The sequence below is a fragment of the Diabrotica virgifera genome, chromosome 1 (assembly GCF_917563875.1).
Source record: "Diabrotica virgifera virgifera chromosome 1, PGI_DIABVI_V3a".
Lineage (NCBI taxonomy): Eukaryota > Metazoa > Arthropoda > Insecta > Coleoptera > Chrysomelidae > Diabrotica > Diabrotica virgifera.
This window is the reverse complement of record NC_065443.1, coordinates 51,055,504-51,072,985: the sequence shown is the minus strand read 5'-3', so window position 1 is coordinate 51,072,985 and position 17,482 is coordinate 51,055,504. Positions and strand designations below refer to the sequence as shown.

Here is a 17,482-nt window from a genome sequence, read left to right as displayed (position 1 = left end):
CAAATAATATCGTATTTTTAATTAAAAGACTTATGTAATTTTTCTCCCATTTTAATCTTAATTCCGTTCATACTTCCGTGAATGATCAAGTAATACTAAATTAACTAACATTTAAAACTCACTTTTAGTAACAAAACTAGGGGACCAGAGTTCCGCTCTGAAGGCGAGCTTGATGCAGTGAATCCATTTAATATATTTAGTAGCTTTTTTATTGTGGCATCTAAAGTTTAAATTGGCTTTAAAATGCAATTTACTATTTTTATTATAAAGAAGCCGCAATTTGAAAAATCGATCTTAGAAATTAGTTGCGTTGGTCGTAATATACTTAAAATTGAAGTTAATTCAGGGTTAGTTGCAAGTTAGTTGCAGATCTTGTTAAAGTTATAAAATCAGAGTGTTCTGTTCGTAAAGTTCAGAGAATGTTTCGAAAAGTAGCAAAAGATGGAGTGATTGAGAAAATCCCCCGTCAGATGATAATAGTTACATTTGCAGGTAATAAAATTCCCCAATTTATTTATATAAATAAAGTCAGATGTCCTGTAGACACGTATTTTTATCCTGTTATACAGTGCTACAATTGTCGTCGTTACGGTCACTCTGCATCCCAATGTAAGGCAAAAAAGAAATGTCGAAACTGCGGCAAAGAAAATGATAACGAATGCACTAAATGTGATAATTTCAGCATATTTTGTAACTCAAACTCACACAATTCGACAAATCGAGATTGCTCAAAATACAAAAAACAAAAACCAACTAAGGAATCAATGGCACACCTTAATAATTCTTTCAGAGAGGCAGAAAAAGTTATTGAAAATCCTGCCTACACTAGTATTGTTCAAAAAAACAGATTTGCTCCGTTACTGTCATCCACTACTGAATTCCCTTCATTAGTTTCCAGGCCAAATACCTATTCCAATATTGCTCAGAGCTCATCAAAACATATGCCTCCCATTGCAAATATTTCAAATACTGTAGCTTTTACTAGAAAAACACGAAAAATACACCCCTCTTCACCTACTCTTATTACTGCTCCAAGCGAAGTTAGCTTTTGTGCTAGCCCTGTATTCCAGTTCGAGAACTATAATAAAAATGTATCTAAAAATAACGATGAATATCTTAAAAATGAATTCGCTACTACTTTGAAGGATTCAATCAATAATTTTTTTTTCAGACATTCCTGCTCGAAACCCTTCTATTAATAGTTCAGTTCCCTTTATACAAGATGTAGAAAATGTAATTAACAGCGTGATTGAACATTTATTTACCTGATATGGCCGGTTTAAAAATTGTTCAGTGGAACGCTAGATCGGCGTACTCTAATAAAAACTCTTACGCAACTTTTTACAGAAGAACGCTTTGATATAGCTCTTATTTCGGAAACTTGGTACAAACCTAAGTATGAAATGTCCTTAGAGAGAGTTAATATTATTAGAAAAGATACACGTAATAAACGAGGTGGAGGTGTTAGCATAATTATCTCTAATAATATTAAATACAATAATATAGTATTCAACGAAACATTTAATAAAAATATTAAAGTTTGTGGCATTGATATAGATGTCAATGGCAACAAAATATCTGTGGTTAGTATTTATCGTCCAGGTAGCATTGCAGTCACAGTGAACGACTATGTTTCTCTTTTTCAAGAAATTCCGCATAATTTTATTATTGGTGGCGACTTTAACGCCCATCATGAAGCCTGGGCTCTATAAACAATGATCACAGCGGTAACATACTCATGGAAGCTTTAGAATACTTCGACAACTTTATCATTGCAAATGACGGATCACCCACTAGAGTCTCTGCCCCTGGCTCTCCTCCATCATATGTTGATCTTACCCTCATTTCGTCCAATTTTAGCTCACAATTCTCTTGGTCTGTTAAAGCAGATACGTATGGCTCTGACCATTATGCTATCACATTTGTGTTAAAACAACTCAGAATTGATAATATTAAAATTACTCCCATTCATAATGGTCTATGCGAGAAGCTGATTGGGCATTGTTTCAAACAAAAATTGATAACGATTTCTCAGAGATTCCGCTTTTCAACAATACTAACGAAATGATTAACTTTATCACCAATTCAATTACATCCTCGGCGGATACAGCTGTTAAAAAAACTTACCCCTTCTCTCCTAAAAGGGCTCCTCATCCCCCTTGGTGGGATAAGGAATGTCAACAGTTAGTAACCCAAAGGAAGGAAGCCTATAAAACGTACAAGCGCAATATGATAACTTCAAATTATATCAATGTAAAAAAAAATAGATGCGCTCTGCAAAAGAACCTTCAAATTGAAAGCCAAACAGGCTTGGGCAGACTATTGTACTCAACTCAATAGGAATTCAAATCACTCGGAAATTTGGCGACGGATTAATAGATTTCAAAAGAAGAAAAATGATATCCAACCATGTGCAGAGGATGAGGCGAAAATACTCTTTCATAAATTAGCTCCAAGTTTTGTTAGTCCTTACATTCACTACACACCCACTAGTAATCATGATCATTCTCTTCTAGCCCCAGTTACGCTAAGAGAGTTAGAACTTAATATCAAATCGTCAAAACTTACTGCTCCAGGCTTAGATGGCATCAATTATATGATGATTAAAAAGCTCCCTGACTCGGCGAAACACTCTTTGCAAAATATATAATAATATATGTACTTTCAGGAGATACGGATTATCCCTCATTAAAACAGTGTCTAATTATCCCTATTCCCAAGGTCACTGACAACAAAGCTCTGCGACCCATTTCTTTAATGTCTTGTGTATTAAAACCTTTGGAAAGGATAATCAAACTCAGATTAGAATGGTGGTTAGAAAATAATAACATCCTCCCCCAATCCCAGTTTGGTTTTGGCGAGGTAAAGGTACTCTCGATTGTGCAGCCAATCTTGCAACAGAAATTCAGTTGGCTTTTTCAGAAAACCATTATTCAGCTGCCTTATTTTTAGATATCTCAAGTGCTTATGAAAACGTGTTGTTGGATTGTTTATATGAAAAATTAACATACCTCCATATACCTCCACAATTTGCATTTGTTCTTTTTAATATGTTTCTCAGACGACAGATCTTTATAAAATGCAATACAAATACTCTAGGTCCTAGAGAGGTTAACTCTGGTCTGCCACAGGGATCGGTGTTGAGTCCGCTTCTGTTTAATATCTATACCCTCGATGTTCACAACATCGGGGTATGAACGCAATAATTTTACAATATGCTGACGATTTTTCTATATACACTATTCATAAAAACTACTCTCAATGTGTTAGTAATCTTAAGTATATAGTGCATTGCTGCTCTAAATACTTTCCCGAACAGGGATTTGAAATATCACCTCATAAATCTGCTATTGTATTTTTTACCAGACACCAATTACCAGAACTTAATAGCCTAACAATTCAAAATTACACTATACCTGTTTGCAAAACATACACATATCTGGGTATCACATTTGATTGCAAACTGACCTGGTCTGATCACATATCAACATGCATTAAGAAAAGTGAAAAAAGTCTAAATATCCTAAGAGCAATTAACACATATCATTGGTGCGCTGACCCTAACATTAACTTATTTTCTACCGAGCGTACACTCGATCTATCCTAGATTATGGTTGTTTTTTGTATGGATCAGCCACTAATTCCAGACTTTTACAAATAGATAGGGTACAATTCAAGGCCCTACGCATTGTTCTTAGTGCATTTAAATCCACTCCCACAGCTGCTCTCCTTGCAGAGTGTGGCGAACCCCCCATGCAACTTCGACGACAGTTCCTAGCTGAAAAATTCGTCGTTAAACAAAAACGATTTATACACAACGACCTTATTAAAAATTTAGGCATCTTAACTGCATATAGCTACACTAATAAATACTGGCATAACAGAAACTGTCCCCCTCTAGCTGATACATTTACAACAGTCTCGAACTACATGATGATTCTGGTTTGCCGTTCTTCACGGCTAAATTTGATATAGGTCTTACACAACCAAATATTATTTTTCCAGAATATAACGATAACCCAGCAATTAATAACATATCTATGCAAATAGAATTAGAGAAGCTAGGTAATGTACATACATTTTTTACAGATGGATCCAAATCGCCTACTGGAACAGGATGTGCAGTGTACAGGGAAAACACAAACGAGAATTTGTTGTTTAAACTAAACTCAAACTCTACAATGTTTACAGCAGAGGCACTTGCTATATTTAAGGCTTTGGATTGGGTAAACAATTCACTGCTACCCTTGTCAAACTTGGCTATAATATCGGATTCGAAATCTGTTTTATCTATATCTATAATATCGGATTCGAAATCTGTTTTATCAGCTCTGGTGGACCCCGTTACCTCCCTATACAATAACTCAATAATCGTGGAAATTTTTACAACCTTAAGAGCCTTAGATTATAAACAGATAAATACATTCTTCATATTGGCCCAAGGGCATTCCTCTTAGTAAGAGCTATTTTTTAACTTCTTGGGCCGTACGAGGAGACGCTTATAATTTCCTCAACTTTTAGGTCTGTATCAACCAATCCAAATTGTATTCAGTTAGGTATAGTCTGTTCGCTAAACTCAGACGCAACTTTCTAGATATTTTAGTCGGTAATTTTGCCAATTTTAGTAAAATTGGCAAAAAATAATTACTAAATAGTTAATAATCACTAAATAGTTAGTAATTTTGCAAATTTTTGCAAAATTGGCAAAAAACAAAAAAATTATCGACTAAAATATCTAGCCAGTTGCGTCTGAGTTTAGCGAACCGACTTATATTAAATTTATCACTTTGATTGCGATGTGTGGGAAAACCTCTCGATGCAATTTAGTTGGAGTATGGAGAACAGTGCCTACGTTCCTTCTGATGAAGCTCCAATAAGAGCAGAAAATCGCGGTTAAAGGAACTGGACTGCACTCCGTATTCTAATTAAAAAGTAAGATTGGTTTGCCTTCGCATTGCAACCGAATAAAAATGGTACACATTTTTATTTTATTAAATTTATATGTACCTATAGATTTGTAAAAATTGTATTTATACCAAATAATTGTTGTCAGTTACTGTATTTATATGTATAGATTTGTAAAAATTGTATTTGTACCAAATTGTGTTCAGTTACTTATATGTATAGACTTCCAAATGTTATAAATTTTCGTGGCAAAAAGGGTTCTTCCCAATGCCAATAAACCACAAAAAAATGTAGCACTAACTTCAAAATTACGGCATTTAGGTATTTGCTGTGAGCCGATGAGTAGAGGGGATTTGACAGTTTTTGCCAGCGCTTTTAGTGGCAGTTTTGTGCATTGAATTTGAACAATTTTACAACAAAAGTATAAGTTTCAAACCGCGAGAGAGCGCTACCGACGAAACTCACAGCCAATAAAAACAGAGGTAACCTCTAAATTTCACATAAACTTCTTTTTCTTAATGACCTCTTTATAAGAAAAGTACAAGTTTCAAACCGCGAGAGAGCGCTACCGTCGAAACTCACAGCCAATAGGAAATACTACATGAAAAATAATCAGTATTTCTTAAGGATGTCAAAGCGCAAAAAATATACAGGGTGCCTTATTTGAAATAAGAAAGTTCATTGGATTTCCAAAAAACGGAAGATCTGACAATGCAAATACCACCATAATATCGGCCGCATCACAAGACTTATTCATTCACTAAAAACTATAAAAATCGTGCAAGCCGTTTCCGAGATAATTGAGGCGTTCCGTACACAAAACTCACTCTGTATTTCGTCAAAAAAAAAAACAAATAAATAAAATAAATTAAAAAGACAATTTCTTTATCCCTTTCTTTTGGCCCATTTTTTTTGTTGATCTTTTTTGTCACTCTCTCATCCACATTTCTCCAATAGACATATCGTCGCTGATTTGCAAAAAGGGACCAAGTAACATTTTTATATTTTTACTAAGTGCAACTTAGCTCCTTTTTACACAACCAGTTTAAAAAAAATGTTACTTGGCACCAAAAAAGTGTGAGACTATCTCAACAACAATAAGTAATACACTTGACCCCTTTTTACAGAATAGGTAGAACCTTCGTACCTATCATTTGTGCACATAATCCCTCTTTTGAATAAAATGTCACTTGGCACCTTCTTGCAAATCAACGACGATATTAATTTCATAGTAAATATTTGATACTTATGTTTATTAAAAGCGAGTCTTTTTATTTTTAGGTGGTCTTCATCGGTAACTTTTTAAGAGTAAATCCAATAGCAATGAAACTATTGGCTTATGCTATGGATTACTGGTCCGACGGTACAATGAAGGCACTCTTCTTGGAACACGAAGGATATTTTGGAGCAGTAGGATGTCTTCTGCAGTTCCACGAAGAATTGAAAAGTTAAATAATGATAAAGTCATCTGTGCACATATATAATTCTATGCGAATCCTTAAATTAGTTTCTGTGAGATAACATGTATCTCTTTCGCGAAAGGAAGTTATAAAGGGTAATGATTTTGTGAGATTGTCGAAAGTATATTCCGTTTACTATTTTGTAACAGGAATCTTTTTTCAAACATCGATTCTTTGATATATTATCGATAATCGAATACTATCGATATGTAGTTGAATGACATGATGACGTTGGCAGTTAACATTCGTCATTATCTCATCATCGTAAAAATATAAAAAAATTTATCACTGTACAGATCTCGAAAGTGTTATTTATTTTATAAATACATAGTTAATTTCTGAGAGTACATGAGATTACTTGAAATCAATTTTATATTAAACCATACTGTATAAACATTATAGTAATAAAAAAGTGTATTTATTCTCGTAAATTGCATTTTTAGATATTGACCATTTCCTTATAATTCCGTTGTACGTCATCCAATTTGAAGTTGACATTTTCGTATTTGTCAGATTTTCAAATTAAGAAAAGTTTAAAAATTAAACTTACAGTGCAGTCACGAAGGTTTTCACCTTCGATTTCGTTGAACCTCCATCGATTTTCATGAAAATTGGTGAGTAGTTAGAAGATATCTCAAGAAACAAAAGTGACATGGTGTTAACTCACACTTTTACCCTGTGGGTGGATGGCAACCCTTCTCGGAGGGTGAAAATTGTTTTGTGTTGTTTTTAAGTTTTTACAAAAAAGTTGTCATTGTCAAAATTGAAGCTAAGCAAAAATCAAATAAGTTTCGTACTCGAAAAACCTTTTAATATTAATTCAACGTAAGTTATAGGTAATTGAATGTATTTTTTTTCGGCAATACTCAAATCTACTAAGTATTGAAAATATAACAGGAAAACGATGCATTTTATAAAACATACTTACTGAATACTTTTCAAATAAATTAGGAATACCTATCAAATGAGCTCGAGAAGAAGCTGATAGCATCAAAATTAAGCAAGTTTGGATGGACTCTTTGGCAAGAGGACTCTTACAATTTTTTTAAGAAAAAGTGAAAATAAAACATTGGTACGCCATTTCCACAAAAATTAAAATTTATAGTAATCCCTACAAAACTTTCTTTATTTTAGAATAAATAATTACCTCAAACATTTCGACCGGTTTAGAATGCAAATTAAAAAAAAGATATATATGATTTAAAAAAATTCGAATTTTTAACATTTTCCTTTTTATTTTCTTTTAATAATATGTACGTAACTCCAAAAATACTCGATATACGTAAAAATCATAGAGAACGAAATTTGAGTTTTTTATAAGCAAATATTTCACTTGTTTTTTTATTTTTGTAGAATAAAAATAACCGAGATAGAAACGGTTAAAGCCTATATTTTACTGCGAGAATCATGTAACCAGTGCCCTGTAATCTTTTATCTTTAAAAAATAAGGATTTTAAAAGATTAAGTTTAATACAATTTTATAGCACTTGAAATTACCTTTCAAATGGTTTTTGGAGGAACCTGATCCTTGATACACCTTTCCAATGGTTTTTTGATGAACCTGATGTCATAAAAATTAACGGAATTACTTATTCTAAAAAACATTTTTTTTTAAAACATCGGGACATAAATTTTGAAAAATCTATTGTCGAATGGAAACAAGTTTGAGAAACAAATTGAAGCGTTATTTTCTTATTTATTTTTACTATCGTGTGATATTCGAAAGATTATTTTATTACTCACATACAATTATTAATGTTTTACAACTTGTCAAAGTTAACAGCTTGAGCAAGTTTAGCAAATATTCAGACGAAGATACAGTGGCGGCTCGTGGTTTTAGGGACAGGGTCGGCAAGGTTTTGTCTCCTCAGATAGGTATGTCATCTAATTAAAAGGCTTCAATTTCATAGGAGATTTTTGGTTTTTTTTATTTTTTTTTTGTTTTTTACTATAAATTTAGAACCTAAACCTGTTTATAAATTAACTCTAGTCTATGTGGTTTCGAAGTAGCAAAATGGGTTATAACGTCATTGTAAAATTTATTATTGTTTTGGAGAGATTTTAAAAGTTTTTTTCTATTGACATTTTAGACAAGCTTGACATTATCTCTTGTTTCATGATGTTTCGACAATACGTTTTGACTCTTTTGAGACAAGAGAAATCCCGTTCATTTGAGGCAGAATTTGCCCACATTTGAGAACAATAATTTATTAATTTCGGCAACAGTTTGTTGTACCTAATGAAATGCAGTACCTATATAAAATTATATATATTTTGTAGCTTATCCCACCTTCCGAAAATATTTGAATCAGCATATAAAATTTCATTTTCTTGTTTTATTTGATTAAAGAATGGTGGATAATTTTTAATTTCTAATAGATATTTTGCAAATTCTTTGGCGTAACTTTTAAATTTTGAATCGTCAAAGAGGTAAATGACTTATGACAGTGAGTAAATAAAGCGGGGGTGTAATAGTTTTAACGTTTGTCTGGAGACCATACAATTCACCGGACATCAAGGCAGCGCCGTCATAAGTTTGTCTTACCAATTTATTTTTGATATCAAAAAATTTTAATCTGTCCTTTAAAACACCAAAAATATATTCTGTCCTATGGCTCACGTCTGAAAACCTAAAAACATATCATAAATATTAGACGTAACGCGTATCGAAGAACAATTGATAATTGTGAATGGCATGTTACCTTTATCAGTAGTTTCGTCTACTTCTACCGAAAAGGATCAACATGTAACTACAAATTGATTCTTTCATTCTGTGCTGTTTTAGGTACGCCGTTAAATCTCTTCGAGACAGAAAGTAAATTAGAAAATTCCAGATCGTATTTGTTAAACAATTTTATTTGTTCTCTATAATTAACTTGATTTAACGAATGCTCCGATTCATCCTGTCCCCTAAATGGCAATTCCTGGCAACTTAAAAAAACTACAATATCAATAATTAAACGACGTAAAACTACTTAATTTCATAGTTTCACCCCGGGCGCGCTAGCAAGGTACGTGGCTAGGTACGTGCTTTGCTGCCGTTTGCAGATCACCGATCGGCAGATTGGTATCTGCCGGACTTGCCATTCAAATGAATACGGGGGATGTATAATTGGTTGCCTATCGGCTAATATTCCATAGCTTCTTATTACAAGCAAATCGTCAATATGGGGACGGCTTGCCGAAGCGGGCCTATCGCAATCGGGTGCATGGCTATAGGATCATTAATTTGAAAAGTCTGTTACGCACAGCGCACAGGGATCACTTAACGTATCGGATCGATCGAATTCTTTTAAAAACAATCAATAACATTTAGTCTGTATTATCTCACAGATATTTTTTTATTTCACAGAAACGAATATCATCAACTCTGAATAAATTAAATATTAAAAAAAAGCTATAATGTGTACATAAATGTGTGGGTCGGCACTGCCGACCCTGACGAGCCGCCACTGGAGATATCAATCAAATATTAGTTAAAAAAATATTAGTTAAAATTATTTATAAATACAGTTTTATGCATGAAATAATCTTACCGAATTAAGGCTGATTTATCTTACGACGGGACGTGGACGGCACGGCGATCTTACGGGGCACGTTGAAGAATGGTGTGATATGAAAGGCATTGGCTAGTTTATCATACAACGGAACGGGGCGACACCGGGAACGTGCAGGGACGTGCGCTTTTTATTCTACGGCACGTATCGTGCACGCCTCATCCTAACATAAATCAGCCTTTACACTCGGGTACTTAAAATTGACGGTTTTTATTGTCCTCGTGACAATTTAACATTAGATGCAGAACTAAAAGTTTATTATGGTTAATTTTCTTAAATGTGACAGTTGTCAAAACTATAAAACTCGTTGTAATTAAACAGAAACAAAATATGTACTTAAAAATGATTCTCAGTATAATAATGTAAGTAGATTATTCCCAGTATAATAATAATATGATTGGACAGAATTAAATACGTGATGAAAAATCTTACTACATGATTGGAAATTAAAATCATTAAAAAATAATCGTTGGGAATTTTTAAACACTTGGTTGTAAAGATACTATGTAAAAATGTCATTTATGACGTGCAGCGGAGTTAAAAACTAAAAAAAAAAACGGGATGTGACACTCCGGGAGTAACCGGAGGGGAATCATAGATTTCTTATCGTCTACGCACTGAGCGATGGTTTTAATTTTTTTTTTTATTTAATTTATTTTATTTCACTTTATTTTATTAAGAAACACGCATGGGACTGCGTTTACTACTCACGTAGTGGTAGGGGAGCCCAAGCGGGGGTTTTTGCAGTTACTCGAGCGCGTCAGAAAATCACACGGGGAGAAACGTTGTACCCTGTAAATGTACCCCTACCATATATTGGATCTTAATACAGGGGTGTTTGTTAAGGGAGTCCGAAAAAAATCTATCCTTAGGAAAACTCGAAATCGTCAGATTAAGGTAAGGTAAGTTAAGTACATGCAGAACAGTGTGTATTTCGAAAATCTGACCGTTTGAGCGGGGCGTAAGGAAATGGGTGTGTCAAAAGTTTCACAAGAAAAAAGCGAATATTTCGAGAAATAAACGTCAGGTCGAAAAACTAAAAAATATTTGTTTAATATTTTTCAAAAATCTATCGAATGATATCAAACACTTCCCCCACGGAGTTGGGTGGGGGGTTACTTTAAAAACTTAAATAGGAACACCCATTTTTTATTGCAGATTTGGACTTCTTACATAAAAATAAGTAAATTTATTTGACACATTTTTCAAATTATTGATAGATGGCGCTATAATCGGAAAAAAAAACGATTGTTGGAACTGGAAAATTAAATTAAAAAAAGAATGTGTGTGTACTTTGTACGCACGTAAGAAGTTATACTTCTATTATAATATAATCTAACTTCATATGATTTCAACGAAATCAATATACCTATTTACTTTAAACTTTTTTTTGTATTGTATTTAAATATTAAACTAATTTTAGAAAGAACAAAAAGAATACCAAAATTAAAAAAAAAAAAGTATATTACTTTGTTAGGATTCGAACAGGGGACCTCTCGATCCATAGGCGAATGCTCTACCGATCAGCTACCACCGTTTTTGTATTCAGTCTATCATTTCTCGGGACATAATTACAATCACGGTGACAGATATATTAATTGAAAATAAACATTTTCAATAATACTTATTAGGAGGAAGACAAATCCACAGACATAAAAATTATAATAAATATATTTACTAAAAACACTAATAATATATTCTTTTCACGCAAACCTTATTTGCGCTACATTACATAACTTAAAAGATGTAGCGATTAATACCATACTGTCGGTGTGCGCATGCGCCAGGGAATGTAAAAATTCACCCTCGTGCCTAAGGAAGTATAACTTAAAAAATGGAAAGTCTTAAATGGAAAACTGTACTTAACTTTTTTTGGTTTTAGGACCTAATCTTCACAACCCAATAGGTCCCCATAATGCTCGAGTAATCGCAAATTTAGCATACTTTCCTCCCCTACTATAGTGTGTTATCCCTCGATCTGTCGTTTCATTGCATTTTATTCGTTTTTCCATCGATCAATGGATTCCGTCCGTAGCACGCGGTAAGAAAGCTATGCTTCCAAAAAAGGAAATGTATTATAAACACTTTCATCATCTCTCAGAAAAATTTCTGTCATTAAGGAATTATACTTTAATACATTGTTTCAAAAACAAGTAAATCTAAGGGTAAGAACATGCCGAAGATACATGGATGAGCGATGACTGGCAGAACATCAGAACATACCGAAGATACTTTCCGTATCCTATTTTGGCATCGACATCGCTGTAAACCGCGATGCAAAGTCGTGAGGGTGAACGGGTGACACATCCTTGGTATGTGCGATCTCATAAGAAAATGAAGGTTTGTTTGGATATCGATGTAGCGACCGCGATCGGGACCTACACCGCGCTCGTCCATGTATCTTCGGCATGTTTTTACCCTAAGGATTATTAATACACGTGGCGTAGAGCAGTTACGTAGCTTAATTTTAGTGAACATCCAAATATAAACACTGCTAATTTTCCGTTTGTCTGCAGTGTGACACCGATCACTATTGTTACAAAAATATCACTATGCTCTGTGCTCTGCCTTATGCGTAAAAAACAACAAATTTTTATTGAAATTGCCTTAAAACGAATAAGTACCTCTATCGATATAATATCGATACTGTTAAATGTTTTTATGTTAAAATTGTTTTTCTAAACTTTATCATGTATGTATATAAATTGCTTACTTTTATTCTGTCTGTCATGGCATTCTCAATTGAGCGAATAATAATGCTCGAACTAATGTGGCAACACTGTACACTGTAAATATGTGCAAAATCATGAAAACAAAATTACTAGGCTCGTTTAATTGAAACGCATCGTTGATCCAGAAAAAAATGATCGGTAAACATATCTACAAATAATTACTATTAATTTAAGGCACATTTTCCATTGTTTCACCAACCCTGTTTAAAGAGTTCTTGTGGCTGTAGGTCGAAGAATTCTTTCACGGCATTTTGTGTTTGAGGGTCCTAGTAACAAAGTCGACAATCTCTATCATTTTGACTTTTGAGTAAACCGCAAAACAATGATACGCCTTTATTTTAGGTGATATCGAAACAAATATAGTTTAATATATATAAGACAATGGCAAATGACAGCAAATAGTGAAGAAACTTTACCTAAATTATTAACAGTTTTTGTTTTAAATTGAAAAAAATAATGGAGATTGCCGGTTTTGATACTAAAAGGTGTATATTGCGGGTTTTTATACTAAAATTCGGCAAGAAAATAATTACAGGTTTTATGTTACCTTGGAGAGATTTACAGATAATTTTAATTATGATAGCTCATAAAAATAATAACAGCTGAAATATTTAAATATGGAGGACCAGTACTAATTAAGCATTTGGAAAAGCTGATAAAAGAAATTTGGGAACAAGAACACGCACCAAAAGAATGGACTGAAGCCACACTGTGTCCAATTCACAAAAAAGGCGACAAAAGTTTATGCCATAATTACAGGGGAATAGCCCTACTAAACGTCGCATATAAAATACTTGCAGTACATATAAAAGACAAGATAACACAAAAGATAGATAATGACATAGGAGAATATCAATGTGGATTCAGAAGAGGACGCAGCACGGTGGATCAAATTTTCCTGCTGCGTGAGATACAAGAGGAAAGCTACGAATACGGGAAATTTACAATGGCCCTATTCATCGACTTTAAACAAGCTTTTGACAGAGTTAAACGAAAAGAAATATACAAAGCACTATGTGAAATTGGAATTAGTGAAAAATTTATAAAGATGGTAAAAGTTACACTCAGAGAAACAGAGAACAGGGTTAAAATAAATGGAAAGGAAACAGATAAATAAGTTTAAGGTCGGTGAAGGGGTACGACAAGGAGACCCACTGTCATCATTGTTGTTCAGTATTCGTCTTGAAATGGTCATCAGAGAAGCCGAAATTAACAGGACAGGACTTGTATACCAACGAAAACACCAATGCTTAGCATTCGCTGATGACTTAGTACTCATAGCCAGAAGTAAACAAGAATTAAAAGAAATACTAAAAACACTAGAGGCGATAGGAAGAAAGAAATGGATATACATAAACGAAGAAAAGACTAAATATATGGAATGGACAGAACGAGAATGCACACAAGGACAATATCTGACAATAAACATAGAGGCAAAAATATATACATTCGAAGAATTAGAGAGATTCCAATATCTAGGAGCGACATTCACTAGGAGACCAAATATAAAAGAAGAACATATCTAGAGGGGCTAAGATAAGAATATACAAGACAGTGATAAGACCTATAGTATTGTATGCCAGTGAAACATGGACGATGAACAAATCCGAGCAAACCATGCTTAAAGTGTGGGAAAGAAAAGTCCTAAGAAAAATATTTGGCGGAAAGATATGGAATGGAATGTGGATAAGAAGACCAAATGTAGAACTGGAGAGGATGTATGGTGAACCAAACAGTAGGGATCATAAAATCACAAAGACTGAGATGGTTGGGACATATCCAAAGGATGCCAAACACAAGACTTCCCAAAGAATACTAACGGGAGGAATAGGAGGAAAGAAGAAGAAAGGTAGACCGAAAACCAGATGGAAGAAAGATGTTGAGAAAGACATAGAAGAACTGAAAATCACAAATTGGAAAAATAAAGCAGCAAATAGGAGAGATTGGAAAGGAATAGTAAACCAAGCCATGGGCCTTCTAGGCCTGGAGAGCTAAACTATATACATACATAAAAATAAAACAGCAATATTTTGTTTTCAAAATTACAATAACCACTCCATCCGATTCCTAGTGGTATGTCACATGGTCGCTGCGAGGATTCTCATTGGCCAAAGAAGGATATTGCCGACTTTGATTCTAAACCGTTCATGGAGATTGCCTGTTTGATTCTTAGGCTAAATTTATATGCTATTTTGTAGGCGGATAATGCCGTTTTTGATTCTAATTCTCTTCATTTTTGTTGTGTTTTAAAATACGAATGATTTGATGTAACTAACTCAATTTTGGTAAAAAGTGGAGATTGCCGACTTTGCTACTAGGACCCTCATTTATTCGTCCATCTGAAAACGATTACCTTTTAACGCCATTTTCAGTGGCCCAAAGATGTGAAAATCATAGAGCAATAAATCGGAATTATAGGGTGGATACTCTAATATCCTCTATTTCTTTTGTTGTAGATTTCTCACTTCTTCGGCGACATGAAGCAGAGCATTGCCGTGCGGAAGAATGTCGAGCTTTTCTGCACGTTTTGATCATATTGCTTCATAAACCTTATTTAAAGTTTCAATATAAAGGTTTTCGTTAATATGAACTCTAGGTTCCGAAATTTCCATGAGCAAGGGTCCTTCATGGTTGAAAAATATGTTAACATCACGTCGTCCGCAGATGGTTGAAATTGGTATGACCGCACGCTGGTTATATTTGGACGGATTTTGAACGGATTCTGAACTTTGGACGGATTTTGAAGTTTTTTAAACGCTATTGGACAATTCGATGTAAATATCAGGATGAGTTGTTCTGTAATGCCCCTTTGACCGCTTCTTCTCGATCGACGATGGTAAATAAATGTTTGAGTGTGGAGTAAAAATATGGTTTTATTGACAGCTACTGAGTATTACACTATGTAAGTTGTTCAGGTAACTTTCTATAATAGACTGCGTCCCAAAATAGTCCCTTTGGCTAATTTATAATCTCGTCAAAATATACAATTCATCAATAAGTTGCATGACAACAGCAACGAACTTTGAAAGCTTACAACTACAGTTTATTGAGGAAACTATTGCAACATGTACTAGGAAGTACAATTGGAAATACCACGAGTTGGCAATTTATTTAGGTTGCAAAAGGTTCACTCGACTCTAATAATTAAAATATTACTCGATATATTTTCCCAATGTTTCAATTATACACGGTGAAACTATAAAAGTTGTAAGAAGTTAAGAATAATGTGAGATTACAAATTAAGGGATTAATTTGAGATTGAACGGCCATTTTGAAGTAGCTATACTTAAAATAGCTGTCAAATACAAACGAGAGGAACTAATCAGTGTGACGTTTACAGGTTTACAAACATAACTAACATTTCAGAACGTCAGTTGAGAGGTTACAGTTGTTTCCAAGGCTAACCTGAACAAAGATGTGTTTCAATTGAACAAGCTTATAGCTTTCGATAAAGGAGTAAACTGCTGCATACAATTTAACAGTTTTCTCATTATTTTGAGTTTATTATTGGATTATTTCAACCAATATCTATCCACGTGCGGTAATATTTCAGTTAATTTTATGGGCATGGGCATGCCAGACAGAAAAATTAAGTTACTGAATATTGAATACTGGGTGTATGTAGAAAAAAACCTTGTATAATAGGTGCCCTACTGGATACCATTAGCTGTTTGTTTTAAAAACTAGAAGAAGTTTTAAAAAATATTTTGTGTTTAGATATTAACATTCCTAAAAGTAGGTACTTCAAGATTAGCGTACCTACCATAACCATATATTTTTCCAATAGCAATTTCCCAATACGTGGTATTTTATGTTTAATATTGAATATGAAAGAAAATTTTTCGTCATTGCCTTATACACCTGGCTCTACAAATGTGAAAAATTGGAAACTCAGATAATAACAAACCAAAACTTTCTAAAATAGATATTGTTCAATAAAATAATAGTTTTGAAAATTATTTTTTATATATTAATTTAAAAAGAAATGTAAATACTATCAAATTTGTCAAACCTTTTAGAAAAAAGAAAGGAGTGTGGTCATTTACAAGTTAACATTATGCTGCTGTAAATTTAAGTATTTTTGTTCAGTTTGCCCTATTCTGTCTCGTCTTTTTTGCCTGTTAATGCACATATATTTATTTTTCTCTTCATTGACCATTAGAGTTTTTTACCTCTATCTCTATGTTGTCTATCTGATACATATTGACACTCTTTGATGTGATTTTGGTAACTTTGGTGTATTAGTAAGACTACACCTTCTTTGACCCTGTTTTCTTTTGCTACTCCACTGTAGATTAGTATATATTTACCTAATTTTGATTGTCCTTTCCCTTTTTTGTTTCCTGTGTAGCGCATATGTCTATTTGTTTCTCTCTCAGCACTTGGGTTATTTCTTGGTCTCTAGTATTGACCGATCTGATGTTCCATGTGGTTAATCTCATCTGGGTTTTAAAGCGTGTATCCACTATGTTCGCACTCCTCCTGCAACTGCTCCACATAGTGGATAGTTGTGTGTTTATATGTAGAACAGCGCATTTCGTATCAATTGGAGCAGTTGCAGGAGCGCAAACAGCAAGGGGTTCGCAAACATAATGGATACATGCCTTTAGATATTTTCTCTTGTCCTTATTTCATACCGTGGCAGTCTTCATATTATCAATCCAGATGCGAAGCTTCACATTTTTTCTTTGAGCAGTATTCGTTTTTACGATTGGTAGGTTGCTTACCTTGCATATCACCCTCCACATGTTATCCGGGCTTAGGACCGGCTTTGGCAACCTCGATACACCCCGCAATTACCCCAGGTCGTGTTAATTCCAGATACGAA

General features: G+C 33.8%; 1 protein-coding gene across 4 annotated transcripts in view; it reads left to right on the top strand.

Moving 5' to 3' along the window:
* LOC114325539 (pantothenate kinase 3) overlaps nucleotides 1-6,796 on the top strand; it is a 187,916-nt gene extending 181,120 nt beyond the window's left edge. For all 4 annotated transcript variants that reach the window (XM_028273611.2, XM_028273612.2, XM_028273610.2 and 1 more), the window contains one exon: nucleotides 6,187-6,796. In XM_028273611.2, coding sequence (XP_028129412.1) covers nucleotides 6,187-6,357 — 171 coding nt within the window. In that variant the 3' untranslated portion in view covers nucleotides 6,358-6,796. The remainder of the gene's footprint in view (nucleotides 1-6,186) is intronic.
* The last annotated feature ends 10,686 nt before the right edge of the window (nucleotides 6,797-17,482 follow it).